The sequence below is a fragment of the Mangifera indica genome, chromosome 7 (assembly GCF_011075055.1).
Source record: "Mangifera indica cultivar Alphonso chromosome 7, CATAS_Mindica_2.1, whole genome shotgun sequence".
In the NCBI taxonomy this organism is placed as follows: Eukaryota; Viridiplantae; Streptophyta; class Magnoliopsida; order Sapindales; family Anacardiaceae; genus Mangifera; species Mangifera indica.
In genome coordinates this window covers 1,177,221-1,201,782 of record NC_058143.1, presented here as the reverse complement: position 1 = coordinate 1,201,782, position 24,562 = coordinate 1,177,221, and the positions used below count along the sequence as shown (strand labels likewise).

General features: G+C 30.6%; 4 protein-coding genes across 15 annotated transcripts in view; 3 read left to right on the top strand and 1 right to left on the bottom strand.

The window, feature by feature from the left end:
• Positions 1 to 24,562, bottom strand: part of LOC123220646 (putative 3,4-dihydroxy-2-butanone kinase) — an 83,800-nt gene that overhangs the window by 12,251 nt on the left and 46,987 nt on the right. The gene's annotated exons all lie outside the window — the stretch shown is intronic.
• The window catches only part of LOC123220594 (putative disease resistance protein RGA3), a 215,099-nt gene that overhangs the window by 149,066 nt on the left and 41,471 nt on the right, over positions 1 to 24,562 (top strand). The gene's annotated exons all lie outside the window — the stretch shown is intronic.
• LOC123220635 (dihydroxyacetone phosphatase-like) lies at positions 6,831 to 10,765 on the top strand. Its single transcript, XM_044643181.1, has 8 exons — positions 6,831 to 7,220; positions 7,568 to 7,637; positions 8,245 to 8,404; positions 8,870 to 8,951; positions 9,496 to 9,712; positions 9,937 to 10,001; positions 10,123 to 10,389; positions 10,575 to 10,765. Exons 1-7 carry the CDS (start codon positions 7,128 to 7,130, stop codon positions 10,375 to 10,377), a joined length of 942 nt encoding a protein of 313 aa, XP_044499116.1. The 5' UTR covers positions 6,831 to 7,127; the 3' UTR covers positions 10,378 to 10,389; positions 10,575 to 10,765.
• Positions 13,553 to 17,012, top strand: LOC123220643 (mitogen-activated protein kinase homolog D5-like). Its single transcript, XM_044643200.1, has 3 exons — positions 13,553 to 13,820; positions 14,508 to 14,637; positions 16,770 to 17,012. The coding sequence occupies exons 1-3, from the start codon at positions 13,585 to 13,587 to the stop codon at positions 16,914 to 16,916; spliced, it is 513 nt and encodes a 170-aa protein (XP_044499135.1). The 5' UTR covers positions 13,553 to 13,584; the 3' UTR covers positions 16,917 to 17,012.

Below are 24,562 nucleotides of genomic sequence, written 5' to 3'. Positions count from 1 at the left end.
TTTAAATTTAAATTAACTCAATTTTCGAGATTACATTAATTTGATTTAAGTTTAATTGTACCAATAATGATAAATTTTTAAATTTTTTAATGAGAAATTTAAAACTCTATCATTATTAATATGTACTTTTTTAAATTTTATTAAGAATATAAATAATTAGCTATTAAAATAATAAAAGAATATCTCTTTAATTTTTTCTCGTTAAAGAATCTTTTCATTTTCCGTAGTGATTTTTACCACGAATCCTTGTTTGAGAATGAACATTAAATCAGCGATTATCAATTTTAGTTGATGAAAGAGGTTGATTATTGGTAACCCTGCCATCCCACAGCTTTTACCAAAGGCAACTAATTGCATGAAAGGTTCGTAAAATGTCTTGATGACACCTCGACTATTGTCCAGAGTCTTACTTAATCCAACATCTTTTCTATTAATTTTGAAATTATTTAATCTCATTTGTACATTTAACTTTAATCAACTTAACATAACATCTCGTATCTCAAATTCTAATCCAACTTTTTTAATTTCATAAATTTATTGGTAACTCAAGAAACTTTCAACTTAGGAAAATTCCAACTCTGGAATGGTAAATGAAGTAAATTCTTCATGTTCTTTTTTCAATTTTCAATTCCTCAGAGGATCTTTCGGTAACAGATTAATTAATATTATGCTTAGTTTTTGGTGAGTTTTGAATTCAGGAAAGGAACATTTAGAGGTAGAAGTTGAAATATATATCTGGATGAAACAGTGCAACCAGTAAATTTCCATCTTATACAAGCATGATAAATTTTTTTCTCAATCCTCTTATATAAACACTTATTTTTTCAATTTCTGAGGGGGTCATTGAATATAGATTAGATGATATTATTGTTTAATTTGTATGATTTTAGAGATTCGATGCAAATTTTATAATTTTGGCTTCTCTTTATATATTGCAATTCCAGAATTTCTCTACTTTTGTCATCTCATAGATTGTCTCAACTCTTGTGGTTCCAAGGCAATCAAAAGTAAGCAATACTTGCAATTTTTTATAAAAAAACATATGCCAAAGATCCTTGCTACTTTCTTTTCCAACTCTTGTGATTCCTTCTGATTCATTTTTCTTCAGGAGCCACTGTCTCCAACTTAACTTAAGCAACTGTTAGAACCTAACTCCTGGCTTCAGGTTTGGAGCTTTGGAAGCCTTGCTGAAAATACAATGCAGAGATTGTATCTTCTAGCTGTTGCAACAAAAATTAATCTCACTTTCTGCTTGTGTATGGATATTTTTTTATTTTTATCTTATTGCTTTCGTTTTGGGCAAAGTCATATTGTGAAATGCATCATTATTAATCCATGGTTTACTTTTTTTAGCTTATCTAAGGAATCATTATTTACTTTTTGTATGCAAACAATGCTATGCAGGACCCCTACACTTAAATTAATATTGCGGAAATAATTGGAGGCTTAAAGTTTTCCTTCTCCAACTTCATGTAAGCATATTTGAACTTTCAACAAGAACTGATGTCATTTCTGCTTCACACATCTAATTGCATATTATATACCCTACTCTTTAATTTGCATATGGAGTCCACCAAGTGGTGAGAAAAACTAAGCAATGGACCTTTGTATATCTTGCTAAAGCAATACAATCAGTCAATGTTTGTATAACAAAACACATGAGATATTCTTTCTCGATCTTTTTATGTAGTCTTATTCTTACATGTTCCCTCCATCATAACACTTTTATTCTAGGAAAGAATGTCTCCTTAATTTGAATATTTTAATATTCAAGGTGAATACTGGAAGAATTTTGAAATGAAATCCACACAACTTCGAGGGAGTTATGTGTCCCCTTTGATGAAAAACTTGAATAGAAAGTTTAGCTTATGACATTTCTACAGTAGCTTGTGATCAATTAGTTTCTATAGTGGTAAGATATTTCCAACTTTGAAACAAATTCTTTTGTAACTTTTTAGTTCTTTAAAATAATGACAAGTTCACGTCTATTCTATAGGAACTATGAAAGTAAAAATCTTTATAATCACATCTCACAAACATTGGAGATCAAGAGGTGTTCTGCTTATATAATTTACTAAAAAAGACTTGTTAGATCTAATAAGTTCTTGTCATTACCAGATTAACTAAATGGTCTTGCATTTCTTAAGTAAATTCTTAATAGGATTGTTTTGAAAGTCACATTATCTTCTGGTGGTTAGCCTATTTGCAACACAAATATTGATTTTTTTATTGGTAATTAACACAAATATTGATATTTGTCCCTTCTTACTTGGAAATTTGTTGAAACATAGAAAAATGAAAACAAGACAGGGCATCTTGTGAAACAAATGGATAAGATTAAAGAAATTTCATCACTTCAGAAATTTCTAAGTCGCCATTGTACCCTTATATCAAATGTTTCATATATTTTTATAGTTGTGTCAATTTCATGTTCTATTTTTCTTGGTTTTGCAGGTGATTTGGCTGTAGGGTTTGAAAAGTAAGCACACAAACAACAACATGACTACAAAAATGGAGAAAATATGAAGAGTTTTGAAGATAAACCACTCGATCATTGCTTCATTAACTTGGGCTTAATCGTGACACTATGACATTTTAAACTTATTGTGATGATAAGAGGAATGTGAAGTTGGCAAGGCAGAAATGTAGACAAAGGAAATTTGTTGAGGCAACTTGTGATTATTTTGACAGTGGTAAAACATTTCCAAATAGATAAAAATTGTTGTAAATTTTAAAATCTTTGTGATGTTGACAAGACTTATGTATTCTTAGCAAGATTAAAAGATGCCGGAAAAAAAAAACTCTAAAATCTCATCTCTTGAACTTGTGGAGATCAAGAAGTGTTTTATGCTTGTATATTTTGCCAAAAAATGCATGTTAGATATGATAATCTCAACTTCTTACTAGATCATTGAACAATTTTAATACCTTAAGTAATTTCTAAATACAAATATTCTTAAAGTTGCACTTTTTATGGTTGTTTATATCGTTTCAACTCAAATATTGATATTTGTCATTTGCTAATTGATAGTTTGGAGAAAGAAACAAAAAAAAAGTCAAAGTGACTTCAATAGAATACATGGCAAGAGTTTTTGTAAATGAACTGGATGAGATTAAAGGACTTGACTCACCCACTATTTTCTTGTTCATAAAATTGTAAGTTGTAACTCTATTTGTTGTATTAATTTTTTTTTTTACTCGTTCTTTCAGCTCTATCAATTTTCTAGTTTATTTCCTTCTTTTGCAAATGATCTAGGCACAGAGTCAAAAAATTTAAGTTCACTAACACCAAACAGCTAATGACTTGGAGAATAATGAAACAATGATAATCAAATACCCAATACATGAAGACATACTTATAACATGCCAAGATAATAAGTGGATATACAGGTTTTTTAATATTAATTGATGAAAAAGAGATCAACCAAAAAGGGAAATAACTAACTCATGAACTAAAAGTCTACGTTGAAAAATAACACTTGCTCTTGGTAAGACATAACAAAAACTCCTCATGTTTATTTACTGCAACATATGATGATAATTTTTACCCAAATTGTAATTACTTTCAAATCATAGCCATCGGTGCAAGACACTCTATCCATCACACTATGCAAATATCAACAAGCCTAAATATCAAACAAATAGTCAGAGTGGTTAAAGAGACCAAGAAATAATGTTTATGATGATGAGGTTTTGTCTTATCTAACTGGTTATATCACGTATGGTTGGGTCATTCTTCTTTAAGCTAAGACAAGAAATATTAAATCTTGAAGCACTAAAGCAACTTACATAGAGCCTATGTTAAAATATATTTTGAATATATTATGGATATTTTCCTTTTCTCTATTTTGAATATTTTGTCTCAGACCACAAAGTTCTGTTTCCAGATAGAGTCAATCCTGGGTTTCCTTCTTTTTCCGACAACCAATATCTCCCGCAGTGCCTCTGTGGCTTGTGCCCTTCGGTTGGAGAAATTCGTGAGAACGTACAATAGCCTTGATTTCTTTTATTTTTGGATTTGTTTACTGCCATGGAGAGATTGGTTTCCCCTTTATTTTTTGGAATTGTTTTGGGCCTTGGAGATTGGGTAGCATCGACTTTCCATTGGGTTGCTTGGATTACGTGATATGGTTTGAATTGAGTTATTTATTAACTTTTTGTAATAAACTTTTTGGATTGGGCCACTCCTTTAGCTTTGGATCATTGTCCATCATTGTGAGCTCTGCATATTGGATTATTGAATTGAGTTGGGTTTGCATTGTTGCCTTGAGTTCGACTTAAATCCATTTTGAGATGTTCAAATTAAATTTAAGTTAATACAAGATATCATTGAAAAGATACTAACAAGTTGAATAAAGTTATTGACGAGATAAATAATATTATTAACAAAACAAAATAAATAATATCGCTGAAGAAGGATTCAAAATGAACTATTAAACTAAAACTTCAATTTGAATTTGCATCTAATTACATCAAATATCAATTTGATTTGAGTTGGTTCAGTTCATATTTATCCCTAATTGGAGTAATGTTATCCTTTATACTTTTATTACCAAAGATCAATTTTTTTATAGTGTTACTTTATACTTTTATTTAATTTTTCAATAATCGAATTCTTAAATTTTAAAGGAAAGAAAGGTCATGACAACATGTTTTTTTCTTCTCTGAATTCTTTTTGGATCCTCCCCTTCTCCTTTTATCCTCATTGCAGTCAAGCTTTCCCACAAGATGCCACGCACCCTCTCCAAATTTGATAGTCCTTGCTACTCCACTCCTTTGTTGTCATGTGTGTTTGTTGTCCCAAGTGGTCCCTTTCTTCTCTTTATTGTTTTGCATTTGATGTCTTATCTTGCAGGAATTGTAAGCATAGACCCTAATTAACAGTCTCCCCATCAAAAGAAACAATTTGAAGTACACAATAATATTTGATTAAGGAATAAAAAGCAAAAGAAGAAAATATGCAGATTTTAAAGGATGAAATTGTAAAAATCCTTTTTACTTTTCCCTTATGTATAATGTTTCTTGATATACGAAAAAACTAGATAAACACATGAGAAAATTTGAAATTTTCTTTGAAACAGATGAAACATGCATGATGTGTTTTGAGAGCATAATAACTCAATAATACAGTAACTTGGGTGAATATTCTCACAAATTTGAGGTTTCTGTATAACAATTCTCCACATTTTAAATCTCCCAAAAATATCAACATTCCTTTTATCCACATGATCACCAGAAAAAAGAACCATGTAAAGATGATAAAACATTAAAAAAAACAAAAATTAGCTACAGCAAATGTTTTCTTACGATCGACAACATATGATAATAATTTTTACCCAAATTATAATTACTTTCAAATTTTAGTCATTGGTACAAAACACTCAATCCATAAGGCCATACAAGTATCAACAAGCCTAAATATCAAACAAATTGGAATATTCGTATTTCACTATGATATTTCTTATACAGATATATGATATAGTTCAATCGGTCAACTAGAAAAAAGGCTTAAGATGACATACACAAATAAAAAATAGTTGCAAGATGGTTTGCACCTCTGTTATTGTTAGTGATTGGAATAAACAAAAGAAAGAACATTTAAAAAGAGCACCAATCAATTTTTGAAAAAAAAAATTAATATTGTCATTGAATGTACCGTATTAGGGAAACAAGGGAAAAAGAAGAAAAAATAAAAATAATTAGAGTAGTTAAAAAGACCAAAACATAATATTTAAGATGATCAAATTGTGTCTTATCTAATAGATTATATAACATATGATTGGATCATTATTCTTTCCGCTAAGATAACAAATATCAAATCTTGAAGCATTTATGCAGATACCATTTGTTAAAATATATTTAGGATATTTTCCTATATTTAGAATATTTTTCTATTGTTGGTTTTTTCATTCTCTAGTTACGAAAACATTTATTCCTACGCCGTCAATGATAGTGCATTCCGTTAACAAAAAGGGCAATTTAGTCAATTGAGTTGGCTTGTTTAATCTGAAATAACGCATAAAAAATTCGTTTATATAAATGAAATTCTCAGACGGACTAAATGTGGGCGGCTGAGGATTTAACGCAATCACCTTGGCGCTGACACGTTGAACATTTGAAAAATGAACGTCGTCATTTTTGTCTCGTTTCGGCAAATTAAGTGACCATTTTTTAATTCTTCCTGGCGTGGCATCATGGCTAATGGACATGCGTCGTGCAGTGGAAAAGCAGCTGAGTAAAAAACAAACTTGGTGGCTCTTTTGCGGCCTTTGTGTCAGAGTAATAAATGCACATAATTAAATTGTAATCAATGGGTGAAATAATTTTTCCAGCAATCAACGGCTATGGACTTGTTTACAATGAAACAGCCAATGGAAATTCGACACATGGAGGAACGTTACGTAATTTTATGTGTACTTAATAACTTTGCATTTAAAATAAGAATTTTTTTCGTTTGAGGACGAATCAGTGTGCAGCACGTGCCCACCAAGTTTGAAACGCAATATGAAGAAAAGCAATCAGAGTCTCTTCATTTTTGCCTCTCCATTGGCCTCTGATCTGAGCGAGTATCCTCTGCAAATTTGAGTGAGTCGACTGTAAAAATCGGCGAACGGTTAACGGTGACGGTGAAAATGACGATGGCAGCACCTCATTGAACGTTTTAAACGGTAAAGCGAAGTCGTTGTAACCCCAAAGATAACGACATAAGCGATTCTCTTTTCGCTAAATCTAGAAGGTTTTTTACCTCTGTTTTTAACTAAAAATTTGGCGGATAGTTTGGTCATGGTTGAAAGTTTAGATTTTTCATCTCCTATGAGTGTGTATTTAACATTGGGCTAAAATTTGGGTAGGAAAAGGCCTTTCCCTTTTGGAAGGGAATGTGTTTCCAAAAAAGACCTTACAGTTTTATAGGAATGAATTATCTCAAAAACGCCTCAAAGTTATAATTTCTTTCAAATCTCGCCTTGTTTCACTCATCGCCTACTTGACGCCCTGGGTCTGGCTGTACCGCAGTTGAAAGCTTGTCATCAGTCGAGAGTTCGAAACCCAATTACAGACACAAAACAATAATCAGAAACAGAAGGAAAAACTGAAATTTCAAAACATTTTCGTTTTCTGAAACGAAAATGATGGCAAAATGCTCTTTTCAATCTACTGACACCACCCTCTTAAAGAGCCTCGATGGGTTTCGCCACCTCGCAGAAACGCGCCGTTTCAAGATAAACCCACTTCCCAATTGAATTTCTTGGGGAAACTTTTAATTATCCTCCTTCCCAATGAATGGATGTAACAGTTTATGCAGTTTTTTTTTTTAATTTTTTGTGTGAAATATTTGATAAATTGGCTGCTTAAACATTACAGTTATAATTTTTTCGAAGTTTCTGATATATATATCAAGAAGCAAGCTTTGGCTTTTAACTGGAAAATGTAGTTAGAATTAAGCTAAATTTCAGAGGGTGTTGGACGCAATTTTTGAAATAAGTTGTTGTTTTCAATAATTGATGTAAATATCATTGTTTTCATTGGCGTGTGGGTACTTGTGTTGTTTGTGGTGTTGTTTGTGCAGGCGTGGTTCTTGGATCAATTTGGGGTCCTTCATGATGGCAAACAACCTTATCCTGGTTCAATTCCTACATGTATGTATTCGTATGTGAGTTTTAGCATTTGAGTGTTCTTGTTTTTGGCTGATATATATTAGAAAGAGTAATGCCACTGCATATATAAATAGATGTGATGATCATGCAGTAGTGACATATCAATGTGTATTAGCTCCATTGTTATGTTTCATCCGATCACATCACATTAGTTTTAATAAATTACTTTGATCCTGATGTTTGTATTTTTGGCACTATGGATGGTGAAGAGTAATGCTACTTATAGACCTTTTGTAAAAACTTGTCCATTCACATGGATGAACAATCATGCAGTAGGGGCACATTGAACTTGTTAAGCCTTTTTTTTAAGCCAAGCATGTTATTTCACATCAATTTATAGTAGAGCTGGTATATATAGTTATATTTTGTATGGATGTTGATAATAGGTCAATAGTTTAAGTTCTTGGGTTGTGTTTTATTAGGTGGTGATAGTGATAGAGCTTAATTGCTTCTGGTTATGTGTTTGGTAATAAGCTTTGGATGAGTATGTGACGTGGTAATGTTTAGCTTAAGATTTTTTGGTTAGATATCTTGACTATATAATGATATGACAATGTATTGTTTTTGAATTTCTCTTTTTGGGTGACAGTAGAAAAGATAGCAACCACTGATGCAAAAATAGTGATCATAAGTAACTCTTCAAGGCGTGCTTCAACCACGATGGAAAAGATGAAGAGTCTTGGATTTGATACTTCTCTTTATGCAGGCGCTATCACTAGTGGAGAATTAACACATCAGTACTTACAAAGGTTGAGTATTATATCTTCTAACATTAAAGATTAAGAAATCATTTACTCTCAAAATAAATTAATATTTTGTACTGTTTAACTCTTGTTCTGAATTCAATACCCATATTCTTTCAACATGTGTATTGTTTTTGTGTCAACTCTTAATTCATTGTATTCATTTCATTTCTCTTAGCATGTACTTTTAATCAGCCTCCCCGATGGTTCAATTGCCGTGCTATTTTGAATGGTGAAACTATAGTTAGTGATTCATCTATTCCATGACCAGCGCTTTTCAAAAGACCATATTTCTTCTCTTAACTTTTCACACAGATTCTACCATCTTATCTTGTTGCCCTTTATGTGTTTCTAATTATTATTTTTTTCATTTCTCACTAAAGTGTTATATCAACATATTGTTTGTTTTTTATACATTGTTTACAGTTATATGGTACATCTTATTTTTTTCATGGATTATACTATAAATAGGAGAGATGATGCTTGGTTTGCAACACTTGGAAGGTCTTGCATTCACATGACTTGGAGTGACCGGGGTGCTATATCCCTTGAGGTATGTTGAATATTAAAGTTCAATAGCTATTTGTTTGTTCTAATTCTCTTGGTGCTTCAGTTAAATCCAACAACATGTTACTACCTAGGATTTTCTCTTTCCTTGTTTGATCGATGTAAGGTACCTGAAAATTAAAAAAAAAAAAAAAGCCTGAGAAGCATTTATTTTAAGAAAGGTTCTTACCAGAAATCTTTGTCTCAAGAATGAACCATTTTCAAATTGTTTTAATTGTCAGTCATCAGAGGCTTGAAACTCTCACTCTTGAGGGCAAAATAAAAACATTCCCTTTTGGGAAATGGGTAAAGTCGCGACCTAGTTGTCAAGAATGTGCTTCAAATTTTGAGTGTCTAAATATATTTAGATGCTTCTAGTCATTTATCATAAAAAAGAATCACTGTCGCATTGTAATAAGGACTCTCCTGTTTTATTTAGTTCATTCAAAGTGAGCAAGATTTCTGACTTTTGGGTTGCTGAGGTTTTTTGTATAACCACTTAATAGTCAATTTGATATTCTCATACATATCTTAAGCATTTCTTGCTGTAGGGGCTCGGCCTTCAAGTCGTAGAGAATGTAGAAGAAGCTGAATTTATTTTGGCCCATGGTACTGAAGCTTTGGGGATCCCTTCTGGAGAGGCACGTCCTACTAGTCTTGAGGATCTCGAAAAAATATTGGTGCTTTGTGCAGCTAAGAAAATTCCAATGATTGTAGCTAATCCAGATTATGTGACTGTTGAGGCTAGGGCTCTGCGTGTTATGCCCGGTAAATTCCATTCTCTTTAGTACACAACAACATTGTGAAAGGAAAATACCTTGCTCTGTGATGGCAGCTTTGATTCTGTTGTAACATTTTTATACTAGTTGCTGGTGATTCTCTTCACGTTCTGGCCTGTTGCACAGAATCTGGAATTTCTCTATATATGAATTGCAGATTTTGGAATTTTGTTGCTATACCATTTTACATGTAAATTTTGTTGATCCTTCCAGGTACTTTGGCATCAAAATATGAAAAGCTAGGAGGTGAAGTGAGATGGATGGGCAAACCAGATAAGGTCACTTGATCTCTTTGTCTTGTTCTAATTAGTAAAATTGTTTAGTTACTTATCTTTTTTATGTATATCATCGTACATGTGGAGTTGACTTTGCTTTTACACCTTTCCAATAATTCATCAGATAATATATATATCGGCGATGAACATGGTTGGCGTTGATGCTAGCAACTCCATTGCTGTGGGCGATTCCCTTCATCATGATATTAAGGGAGCCAATGCAGCTGGAATCCAGTCAGTATTTACCACTGGAGGAATCCATGCAAATGAACTTGAACTAAGCAGTTTCGGAGAAGTTGCAGATTTATCTTCTGTCCAAACTCTTTCATCAAAATATGATGCATATCCATCATACATGTTACCAGCATTCATATGGTAAAATCTTATGAAGGTAAGTGCGGTCCTAGTCACCATGTTTCTGATCTTTCTTGTCAGTAGTAAATATCAGTTGATGTCAACCATAATTTCCAGGTTTTGTCGACTCTTGAAGTCTTATTTTCATGTTTAACTTTACCTATTCAACTTTGAGACAATGGTTAAAATCGTTGCAATATCTCAATCGTTATTTGTGTTCAGGTATGCATGACCAAATTCTTGTTCCAACGATGTAAAACTTTCTGCAATCAAAGAGTACTGGTACTTGAAAGCATTGTGAGAGAAAAACTCTGAATGGAGTTCAAGATCACTGGTATTCCGGCCAACCTTTCTTTTACCTTTAAATGGTAACATCTTGATTCAGTTTCCATAACCCAGATAATATTTTGGTGCACTCTTCATGGCTTTCCTTCAATATTGGATGACAAGAAACCAAATGTTTAAACTTGAATAGTACTAGGGTTGATAACAATAAAAAAGACGGAATTTGATTTAAATTAAGCTCGAACAAGAGTTAATTTGATATCGGCTCGAATTTATAAAGGGACAAGTTGAATTTTCTTAATTTGACTCAATTTGATTTGTAAAATTCAAGTTTAAACTTGGTTTAGATGCAATTTAACTTTGAATTTGATTTTTCTTCATTTGAACTCAATTATTTGAATTAATTTGAATTCAATTTGTTTATGAAAATTAGAACAATCCTTGACTCAATCTCTAATCATGCTCAATCTATTTGAGTGATAACTTTGCTAATTTGATGCGAACTACAAGTTGAAATTGAGTCAATTGAGATCGCTTCCATTTCTAACAATAATCTTTTTTAAGTATTATTTAAATAATAAAAATAATTTATAATAACAATGTCGAGATATATCTAATTATCAATTTTTTTAAATTAAAGAGGTTAAATTTTTTATTAGAGAATTAAACTTTCAATATTATTAAAGGGACTAAATTTTTAAAGTATCAAACAAATCATATTATTTTCAAAATAAAACAAAATATACCATGTTAATTATATTTATTTAATATATTTAATAAAAAATATTAAAAATTAGATTTACTTTATAAAAAAATTTAAAAATTCAATTCTTTTAATATGAAAATCTAAAAATATAAATTTTACAATATAAAAAAATAAAATATGTTACCTTTCATAGAAAAAATAATAATTCAAATTTTCTAATAATGTTTTTAGAACTAGATTGGATATCGACCTAGTGAAAGGGGTGGTTTGATTCAATTGATAATCAGATCGGTTAATCAGTGATCAAATTGGTTAATTGTTAAAAAATAATAAAAAAAATTTTTGTACAATTTATTATTAAATATATAATTTAATATTAAAATAAATTTAGTTTAATAGTATATATTCAAATATAATAAATAAGGTTTTGGTTTAAGTTTTTATGATGAATGTTAAAAAAAAAAAAATCAAATTTTTATATTGACCAAATAAAACCCGATTTTATATATAGTACAATAGGTTTAATTAACAATTGATGGTTTAATCAATTTGATGAAACGATCTATTTAGGTTTTTTAAACTATACTAAACTAAATAGATAATTAGATAAATATATATTAATTTATCATATTATAAATTTTAATGACATATTAACAAGTCCATTTGTACTGTTTCAATATTTCAGATAAATTTTATTGTTAGTTGAGAAAAAAACCCTAATTAATTTGACATTTTTTATTTTCAATTTTATGAATATATTCTCGAAATTTAATGTGTTGGACATAATTTTTTTCTTATAAAATCTTAAATAATTATATAAGCAAAAGTTTAAAAAATAATTTACACTACATAAATTATTGTTATTTATTTTAAATTTTAATTAATATATGAAAAATGTAATATCCATGCATTCATAAAAACTCTTTCAACTTGCCTCTGCTAGCATGAGTAGATTCGAATTAAATTTACTCATTTAACCTTGTAGTTTGATTTGAATAAACTAAATTTGAATTAAAACAATTTTAGTTTATCAAATTTGAAATTGACATTATTAAATCTTTTTATTTTTTTGATATTATTGTTCATTTTTTTTTATATTACCATTTGTTAGTTCGAATAAATTGAATTTGAACTAATTATTTTAAATTCAATAAAATACTTTTAATTTATAATTTAAATAATTAAATAATTTTAAATTAAAAATAAAATAATATCTTATTATATAATAATATATTAACTATATATTAAAATTATATATTAAAAATATATGTACATAATATTATTCTTTTAAATTTAAGTTAATCTTGGTTTAATCTCCTATTTGTAGGCATGGCTCACAACAAGGAGGAGAGGGACAAAACGCAGCGTTTTGCTCTAGGAGCATTAATAATTATTTAACATAAACGAGATACCCTTACATCTCCCTTGACCCGCAAAAACACAAAATTCACATAACCGAAAACAAAAACAAGGGATATTAATTAAAATAGGCAAAATTTTTTCCGCTTAAACCTTTTTAGGTAAACGCACAGTAGTTTTATTTTTATAAGCAAATTTTTTTGTAACCCCAAAAATACCCTCTCAGCCTTATATACGTAAGCGTTGGAAGGAAAACTTGAGTGCGTGAGGAGTGCGCGCGGTGCGTGTGTGGTGCGCACAGTGCATGCGCGGTGCGTGCAGTGCGTGAGCAGTGCCCGCACCCTGATTAATATATATAAACAAACTGTGAGGGTGCGCGCGCAGTGCGTGCGCGCACCCTTTCTTTTAAATATATATATTTATATTAAATAATATAAAAAATATAATAAATAAATATATATATTAAATATTATAATATTTAATATAATATATATAATATAATTAATAATAATAATAATTTTTAAATATATATTATATATTATATATATAATATAATAAATATATATAATAATATAATATTATATATATATTGTGAACAGTGCGTATACTGTGTACAGTATACAGTGCGTGCACTGTATACGCACTATGCGTGTACTGTGCATTGTACACAGTACACACACTGCACACGCACCCACGCACTCCGCACACACCCACACACTCAAACCTTTCTTCCCGTGTTTACGTATACAGGGCTGGAATGGTATTTTTGGAGTTACAAAAAAATTTGTTTATAAAAGTAAAACTACTGTACGTTTGTCTAAAAAAGTTTACGCGGAAAAATTTTTGCTTATTTTAATTAATATCCCCAAAAACAACGTCGAAATGGAGGGAGGAGGTATCGCGGCCAAGCAGGTCGACAGGGAGATGGAAGAGGAGCAATCAGACCCTCAGCAGCCACCGACGGCTCCTCAGGCGGCGGGGATCGAGAACATCCCGGCGACGTTGAGTCATGGGGGACGATTTATTCAGCACAACATATTTGGGAACATATTTGAAGTGACGGCGAAGTATAGGCCGCCTATTTTGCCCATCGGGAAGGGCGCATACGGCATCGTTTGGTACTCTCTCACTAATTCCCTTGTCTCAGTCAGTCTCAGTGTTGTTAAAGAGTCTTTTTTTAGCGCGTGGGTTTGTTTTGTTTGGATGTGTTTTGATTCATGTGTGTGAGTTTTATGTGGATTTTGATGATTTGTGAAGGTCGTGTTGTGGGGGTTTTTATTTGGTAGTGAAATCTTATATTTTCATGTTGGTGGGTGTAGATTTTTTATTAAGGTATTTGGAGATGTTACATGCTGAAGATAAGTTAAATGTGTGGCTATTTTCTTCAATATAAGCTAAGATGAAGAAAAAGAATATTTTTAAAAGGTAAAATGTTGTCAAAACTGAACTTTTATGTAGCAGCTTTTTAAAACAAGTAGTTTGATGGATTTTTTTTTTTTTTTGGGTAAGTAGTTTGATGGAAGTTAAGCTTCTGTGTAGGGGAATTTTTGGCCATTTAGTCAAAGAGAAATGAAAAAGGCTATGAAGATTGAATTTGTAGAGTAGATCAAGGAGTTCAGCTAGTTAGAATGGATAATATTTTGGTGAAAGGGTTGTTTTTTAGTGTGTCTGCGTGCATTTATTTTTGTTTATGGATGGTATGTTTTCTGAGTTTTATATGTGATGAGGGAGTTTGGAGTGTTTTCCTTCTCTTTTTTCTTTTCATTGGGAAATGTATTGAGTAATTTCTATTGGGTGTTTATTAGTTCGGCGTTGAATTCGGAGACAAATGAACATGTGGCAATAAAGAAGATAGCAAATGCATTCAATAATAAGATTGATGCAAAGAGGACTCTTCGTGAGATCAAGTTGCTTCGACACATGGATCATGAAAACGTCAGTGAGTGATAATTGCTGATTCATATATATATATATATTTTGTGGCTTTACTTATAAGAAGCAACATATTGGATGAATGGTATTTTGATTTTATTTTTCTGTTAAGAAGTTAAATGCCAGTCAACTTGTTTTTGTTTTAAGATTACAATATTGCAAAGCTTGTGTGGTTGAGATGGCTAGCTGTTTTGTAGGTTGCATGGACATGTGCTTATATTTTTATTTTCCCAATATGTGATATTGATAATATTTGTGGTTATTTTTCTTATTAAAAATGAAAGGATAATATTTGCATGATCACATGTACGTATAGCTAATTGTACAGGAATTTATTGAACTTCTGATAGCCATCAATTTTGGAAAAAATATTTAACTGGTTGGATTATGTTTTTAAGTGGTCATGGAGATCTGTTAATTGTTAGGAACTATGTGATTAAAACATTGTGTGGGCAGAAGAGATTGAACATCTAGTTTTGTTAGAAGCACTCCAGGTTTAATTTATGGAGGAGCAATACTGGTGGGTAGGAGGCTTTTGTAGATGAGATATCTTTTATGATGAAAGATGGGAGAAGATTTATTTGCTATGATATCTTTTGAGAAGAGAAGTCTTTGACAAATAATTTTGCATATTTGTGCTCCTTGTTGATGGTCGTTAGAGCTTCTTAGTTGTTTATATTTATGTATTGTTTGCGGAAATGGGAATGATCATGTACTACTGTGTGATTATTGAGTGCTGATTGGGGTTGAACTTATTTTTGAAAGTGTGCAAAATATCAAGAGGGTTGTGGCATCTTTAACTCTCTCATTGTGATAGGTAAGTTACATGTGATTGGGTTGGTTGTTACATTGACTGATGTTCTATATCAGTGCAATATTGTACCTTCATGGTTGTTAATCTTACACTGTTGTATTAGTCAGAAGCAGAATGTGATTGCTAGATCCATTATGGAAGCTGATTACCATGCTATGGCTTAAAAGGGTCTTGCAGTTGCTACAAGGTTTTGCTATAATAAAATCCTTGAATTCTAAGAGGCATTGAACATAGAATTTGAAATCATGGTAGACATTTTCAGTATCCCTTGGAAATTATGGATTAGATTGGTGAATATAGAGGATGTATTAGTGCTAAATTTGTTTGTAAGGGTTTCACTTGCTTCTTAGGGGCTATTTTATCAATATAGAGGGTCTTAAATTTGGGCTTATGACCAAGAGTTTCAACCTCCTTTTTCTTTTCCTCTTTTTTTTCAAAAAAGTTTTTCCTGCATGCATCACTACCTTGGATCATACTTGTCTAGTGCTATTCGTGCACTATTAATGGGAAAAAGTTTGGTCATTTGCTTTTTTAGGCATATGGCATATTGACATATATGATTTTAAATTTTCTCCTTCATAGAATATTGAAGAGTTCTTTTAGTAGTTGGATAGGAAATGTTTTTGAGTAAATAGATAGGCTAGTTGTTTTTTATTGGCGCTTTCTTGCTTGATGTGGACTTCACAGTGGACCAGAATAAAATGGCTAGTGAAGGAGAAAATCATCCACTCATTATATCAAGATTCACGTTAGAAGTTCAGATTATGACATTTTTGCATTAGCTTGTCATCAATAACTTTCTATGGTGGTAAGACATTTCCTAACTTTGATAATAAATTCTTGTACATTTTTTAGATCTTTGGAATAATGACAAGTTCATGTATTTTCTATAGAAATTGTGAGAGTAAAAATCTCCTAAATCACATCTCACAAACTTTGGAGATCAGGAGGTGTTCTGTCAAAATAATTTACCAGAAAAGGCTTGCTAGATCTAATAAGTTCTAGTCCTTACCAAATTAATTAAATGGTCTCACATCCCTTAAGTAAGTTCTTAATTGGATTGCTCTCAGAGTCACATTATTTTCTATTGGTTTGTCTATTTATAACACAAATATTGATAATTGTCCCTTTTTACTAAACAACTTGTTGAAATAAAGAAAAGGAAAGATAGGACAAGAAATCTCTTGAAAAAAATAGATGAGATTAAAGAACATTACATTGCTTTAGAAATTTGTAGGTCGCAATTGTACTTTTGCATCATTTGTTTCATGTATTTCTACAGTTGTGTTAATTTCATGTTTTATTTTTCTTGTTTTTGTAGATGATCTGGCTGCGGAGTTTGAAAGTTAAGTACACAAGCAGCAACACGGCTATAGAAATGGAGAAAATATTAAGAATTTTGAAGAATAAACTATTAGATCATTTGCTTCACAACCTTGGGTCTCATCATGCCGCTATGGCATCATAAACTTATTGTAATGATAAGAGGAATGTGAAGCTGGCAGGGCAGCAATGTAAGCAAAGGAAATCTACTGAAGCAGCATGTGATCAGTTCTGAAAGTGGTAAGACATTTCCAAATGGATAAAAAATTTTGTAAATATTAAGATCTTTGTCATGATGACAATGTTTATGTCTTTTCAACAGGATTAAAGAAAGCCAAAACAAAAAAAAAAACTCAAAAAATTTAAGTTCACTAACACGAAACAGCTAGTGACTTGGAGAAAATCTAAAAACAGTTAATGCCACAAGCCACTAGATCATTGCTTCACAGATTTGGGGCTTCATCTGTCACCATGTCAAAAAAGGCAGTGGCAGGGTGTTACAGACCTGGATTTCTGTTTTGAAGCTGCTCTTCACTGCTGCTGGATTAGTGGTACCATGATGTTTGCTTGAGATTTTAATGTGTTTAGGGATGAAATAGATGCTGAAGATGTGGTGCTGCGTTGGCTCTTCCTTGCTGCTGCACTCCTGTTACTGGACTAGTACTGGGAAAGAAATCTGGAATTTACGTATTATAGCTACTGTTGTATTGAATGATAAATGTACTTAAATATCTTAACAATATTTGTAAACTGATACTTGTATTGAAAAGATTTTCCAGAATTATAATAAAAGTTTAATTGGTCCATCTTGCCTTTATTTACATTGGAATTAACATAAATTCAAGAAACACCAAAAACTTAAATAAACAGACTAATCTTCTAGCTTTCAAGAGGTTGTTTCCCTCTTCTTCCTTCTCAATATTTTTCTTCTCTAAATTCTTTTTGGATCATTTCCTTCTCCTTTTATCCTCATTACAGTCAAGCCTTATGATAGATCGTCATGTTCCCTCCCCAAATTTGGGGGTTTTTTACTGTTATGTGTGTTTGTTGTCTCAGGTAATCCTTTCTCCTCTTGACTGTATTGCATTTGGTGTCTAATCTTGTAGAAATTGTAAACACATGCCCTAACAGTCTCCCTATCAAAGGAAAATTAAAAATTTCTTTGAAGTAGATGAAACATGCATGACGTGTTTAAAGAGCATAATAACTCAACAAAGCAACAACCTAAGTGAAAATACTCTCACTTTTGTAACTCATACATATATAGCATATTTTTGTTGAACCTCTCTAACCCGCTTATGTATAGATTATATAACACATGGTTGATAGTGACTTTCTAATAAAGAGGCAACTGCAAGAGAAAATTCGCTAGACCTAAAAAACCTCTCTAAACCATTTTGTTGATTCAATTTGGTAAATAAACACCCTCAATTTTTTTTATTTTAATTTTTATTTAAGAATTTCATTAGACTATTTCAAATTGTGTTAGAGGTTGATTTTTAAATAATTATCTAAGATTTTCTTAACATTAGGGATTGATTCATTAGTGTTAAAATGTTAATTATTCTAATATAATATATATATTGAGATTATTTAATGTTATGTGATAGAGTTTGCGTTTGAGTTCGGTTTTTTTTTGTTTTTATTGTTTAAGATTCGAACCCATCCTAATCCATGGGCCCATAATTAAAAGTAAGGATGAATTTGCCATAATATAAAACCATATTTATTAAATTTTAATCCCCTTATAGTTGTTGGATTTACAATTTTGTGTGCATTAATTATCTTTTAAAAAAATACAAGATATTTGAATGAGCCCGAGGCTCTAAAAATAACTTCAAACAACAAAATATTCTCAATTTTGAAAATAAACCTAAATAATTTAAAATAATTTGTGCAGATAACCCCGATTATGCTTAAGACTCTCCTTATAAATCATTCATGTATTGCTAGAGAAATAGTTTTGTTGATTCAAGTAATGATACAGTTCTTTTTGAATTTATTATTTGAATAGGTGACTCAAATTTCTATTTATAGTTCGAGTTCATTATTCATTTATAAACAATATTGTTTTATTTATTATTATCATTTTATCAATAAATCATAAATTTAAATAATGAATTTTAATTATAAACTCAAGTTACTGATTTGAACTTGAATTAAACATTTTTTATTTGAATCAAATTTAAACTATCCTTAATTATATTTGGGTCTTTTGTCAGAGATTTAAGTGTTTCGATAACTTTTGATGACCTAAACAAAGTTGATGATATAACTAACAACAACAAGTACAATTTAAACTGACTTCAAGTTATCTTTTTTTCTCAATTTTCTCCTTTGTTTTGATGATCTACAATCACACTTTTTGTTTAGTTATATTTTACAGGTAATTAATACTCTATATTAATAAGTTATTACATATAATTATGGGGTTCAATCAAAATTGACTATACTATTTTTTAATATTCTGTTCAACTTTGATGTAATGACTATAATACCCTTGTACATAAGCTTTCCTTCCAATTTCTAGGATAATAAAATTACGAGGACTTAAAATGAGAACCAAATTGGATATAAACGGTGATATATTATTATGTTAATTTTATTATTTTAAATTAAAAATAAAATAACACTTAATCACATATTAATATATCATTATTAGATATTAAACATTATTTTTTCTAGAATTAGTTCAATATAACATGTTTAGATACTTTATAATTCTAATTTTGATTTCCGTAACTTATTTATATAAATTAATGTAATAATATATGATTAAATAATTTTAAAATGAGAAAAAAAAAAAGTAAACAGTCGCATTACATCAACATGCTTAGAGAAAATTTGGTAGGAAAGGGAAAATTATAGATTTTATATTAATGGCAAGGGATAGAGGGTATATAAATAATTTTATTCTAAAATTTTTTAATAATGAAAAAATACAAATATTGATGGATTGATATTAATTATTATATATTTAAATAATTTTAAATTAAAAATAAAAATAAAAAGCACTCTTATACCAATTTAATTTGAATCGACTCCTACTTGTAGCCATAGTACGTGGATCTCTGCTTACCTGAAAAACACAAAATTCACATAAGCGAAAACAAAAAGAAAAAACAATAGCAACGTCGAAATGGCGGGAGGAGGAGGTGATGCGGCCCAGCAGACAGACACGGAGATGGCAGAGGCGCCATCGGACCCTCAGCAGCCACCGGCGGCTGCTCAGGCGGCGGGGATCGAGAACATCCCGTCTACGTTGAGCCATGGGGGATAATTTATTCAGTACAACATATTTGGGAAGATATTTGAAGTGACGGCAAAGTATAAGCCACCTATTCTGCCCATCGGAAAGGGTGCATACGGCATCGTTTGGTAGTCTCGCACTGACTCACTTGTCTCAGTGTTGTTAAAGAGTCTTTTTTTAGCACCTGGGTTTTTTTTGTTCCGATGTGTTTTGATTTATGAATGTGAGTTTTATGTGGATTTTGATGGTTTGTGAAGGTTGTGTTGTGGGGTTTTTATTATGCGGTGAAATTTTATATTTTTATGTTGGTGGGTGTAGATTTCTTATTAAGGTATTTGGAGCTGTTACATGTTGAACATAAGTTAAATGTGTGGCTATTTTCTTCAATATAAACTAAGAAGAAGAAAGATTATTTTAAAAGGTAAAAAATTATCAAAACTGATTTTTTTTTGTGTATTAGCTTTTAGAAACAAGTAGTTCGATGGAAGTTACACTTCTGTTTATAGGAATTTGTAGCCATTTCTTTGAAGAGAAATGAGCAATATGAAGATTGAATTTCTGAAGTGGGTAAAGGAGTGCTGCTAGTTGGAATTGCAAACCTTTCAGTGAAAGCTAGGCTGTTTTAAGTGAGTGAGTGTGCATGTAGTTCTGTTTGTGGATGGCATGTTTTCTGGTTCTTTATGGATTTGAGTTTTATATGTAATGAGATTGTTTGGAGTGTTTCCTTTTCTGTTTTCTTTTCGTTGGGAAATGTATTGAGTAATTTCTATTGGCTGTTTATTAGTTCAGCGTTGAATTCGGAGACAAATGAGCATGTAGCAATAAAGAAGATAGCAAGTGCATTTGATAATAAGATTGATGCAAAGAGGACTCTTCGTGAGATCAAGTTGCTTCGACACTTATATCATGAAAATGTCATTGAGAGATAATGGTTGATTCCTTTTTTTTTTTGGTGGCTTCAGTTATAAGAAGCGACATAGTGGATGAACGGTGTTTTGATTTATTTTTCTGTTATGGAGTCAAATGCCAGTGGACTTGTTTTTGTTTCAACATTACAATATTGTAAAACTTGTGTAGTTGAGTTGGTTAGCTGTTTTGTAGGTCGCATGGACATGTGCTTATATTTTTATTTGCCCAAGATGTGAAATTGACAATATTTGTGGTTAATTTTTTTTAATAAAAAATGAAACGATAGTATTTGCATGATCATATGTACATATGGCTAATTGTATAGAAATATGGTGAACATCTGTAAGCCATCAATTTGAGAAAAGTATTTAACTAGTTGGATTCTGTTGGTAAGTGATTATGGAGATCTGTTCTTCAGAGAGAGCATTTTTAGGAACTATGTATTTAAAAATATAGTGTAGGCAGAAGAGATTGGACTTATAATTTTGTTAGAAGCACTAAGGGTTAGTTTATGGAGTGGAATTACTGGTGGTTAGGAGGCTTTTGTAGGAGAGATATCTTTTATTATGAAAAATGGGAGAAGGTTGATTTGCCATGGTATCTTTTGAGAATAGAAGTCTTTGACTTCTAATTTTGCATATTTGTGCACATTATTGATGGTCATTTGAGTTTCTTAGTTGTTTATATTTATGTTTTGTTTAAATATTGAAAATTAAAAAAAAGTTAGGTCCAATGGCATTATTTCAAAAATGACCTCAAAGTTATAATTTTTTAAACCCCACCTTGTTTCACTCCTCACATACTTGACCCTCTGTCTCTAGCAGGTGGAGGCTGCACTGCAGTCGATGAGTTGTTATCAATTCAGAGTTCGAAACCCAACTACAATTAAAAAAAATCAGAAATAGAAGAAAAAAATAGAAATTTCAAAAACACTCAAAACATTTTCATTTTCTGAAACGAAAATGATTGCAAAATGCTCTTTTCAATCTCTTGACACCCCCCTCTTAAAGAGTCTCGATGGGCTTCGCCACCTTGCAAAAATGCACCATTTCAAGGTAAACCCACTTCGCCAATTCAATTTCTTGGGGAAATTTCGGGTCCTTCATGATGGAAAACAACCTTATCCTGGTGCAATTTCTACATGTACGTATTCATATGTGAGTTTTAGCATTTGAGTGTTCTTGTTTTAGGTTGTTATCGATATTATAAAGTTTAATGCTTTTACATATATAAATAGATGTGATGATCATGCAGTATTGGCATGTTAAAGTGTATTAACTTCATTGTTATGCTTCATCCGATCGTATAGGGCAAAATAAAAACATTCCCTTTAGGAAATAAGTAAAGCCACGACTTGGTTGTTAAGAATGTGCTTCAAAGTTTGAGTGTCTAAGCCTATTTAGGTGTTGTACTCATTTATCATAAAAAATTATCATTGTAGCATAGTAATATGGTCTCCCCTGTTTTTTTCGTTGTCCATATTGGCTGAATTCAGATTGATTAACAAACCCACAAACAAACTGTCTTATTTGTCTCTCTATCAAAAGAAACAATTTGAAGTACACAATAAGATTGGATTGAGGAGTAAAAAGCAGAAGAAAATCTGCAGATTTTAAAGATTGAGGTTGCAAAAACCCTTTTAACTTTTCTCTTATGTGTCTAATGCTTCTTGATATATGAAAAATGGCCACAAAAAGCACTTCTCTTGAGTTGACCTAGTTGTATTCAAGTCTTTTCGTTGTATTTAAGAACTTTTAACAATTTTCAATGGATAAAACAAAGTTGATGATCAAACCAACAACTACAATTAAAGCTAAAACAAACTTTGAGTCATCTCTCTTCTCTGTTTTCTTCTTTGTTTTGATTTTTTGTAGTCATTCTTTCATTTTAGTTATATTTTACGGGCAATCGACGGGTAGTATTAAAGTTATTATTTATAATTTCGGGGGTTAATAAAATTAACTAAACTATTTTGTAATATTCTATTCAACTTTAGTGCCCTTTGTATATAGACCAAACTATAGGTGTTTAAAATAAGAACTGCATTGGATTGGTAATTTTGAATTAAAAATAAAACAATACATAATTACATAATGACACATTATGATTAGGTAATAAGCATTGCACTTTTCAGAATTGGTTTAACATAACATATTTAGATACTTGTAATTCTACCTTTGATTTTATAATTTATGATATTATTATATAACTTATTTATATAAATTGACATAATAATATATGATTAAATGATTTTAAAATAAGAAAAATAATTAACATTAATTTGTATCGATAAATTAGTAAAAATATGCTTATATATTTAGTAGCACTTTCATACTATAATTTCGTTTGCAGTATTGTATTATTTTTTGATTAATAAGATAAATAAATGCAATTTTAATACCCTTTTAAAATTAATAGGTGTTTTTTTAAATTTCTTTTCACTTAATTCTCCTGTCCAAGAATTTAAAAAACTATTTTATATTTTAAATTATAAAATAGTTAAAAAAAATTATCCAGATATTTAATGAACTCCTTGACCCAACAAGCAACAATCTTGATTGAAACTGCCCCAGCCTCCGCTAGAACTATGAGGGATGATGACAATTTTATACCTTAAATTTGACTTCATAACAACTTTGTACTGATAGGATTTTTAATAACATTTTAATCCATACTACTATTACAAAATTACATTGAGGGAAGATTACGATGTCATTTATAAAGATGAAACCATATAATATATAAATAATATACATAATTTTATATACAAATAATAATATATTATCATATAATTGTATATTTTTTATTTTTAATTTAAAACTATTAAATTACATGATAACAACTCATTATTAATGTATAAAATTATATATATAATACTATTTTATAAAAATTACCCTATAACAAGGGAAGCTATGAGAAACTTTTATTAATTTTTGATGTATTTATGATTAATTGAGAATTCTATTTTTGAAATTATCTTATTTTTATAATTTTAATCATTTATAGGTAAGAGTTTAGATTTTCAATAGTTATGGGTATCAATTGAGATTCAAAAACCTTGGGTGAAAATAAGTCATTTGGCCTTAAAAAACATATGAAAAGGTGAAGTCGGTATGGTGTGGCATTTCATTGAATGAGACCCAAGGCCACTTGCAGTTGTTAAACAACACAATTGCGGCCCCCACCCTCTGAGCGGCCACATGACATTTCTTGTTTATAATATCCCTCATTTGTCAACAACCATCTTCCCGTTGCAAAAAAATGTTGTAATTTGGCGACCATAATGCTTAGCCGCCATTGTTGTGTAGTGTTATAAAGTACAAAACACACCTAAAAAAATCACAAAATATATGCTATTATTATGGTGAGGTGTCCCACTTTCATAGAATGACTTTAAAAAAAGAAAAGCAATCATCAATGGTGGGCTGTTTTTTATCTCCACCAAGCCCTATGTCCTCTAGGATAACTATAAGCACATAAAAAAAATAATGCAAGATTCTATTTCTATCACATCAAGTAATAAATAAAAAAAAATTATTGAATATTAGTTAGTACTTAGACAATAAAACTAAAAAAGGCTAACCCTGTGCCACTAGGGATTTAATTAGTAAAATAAAAAAATATATCAATTA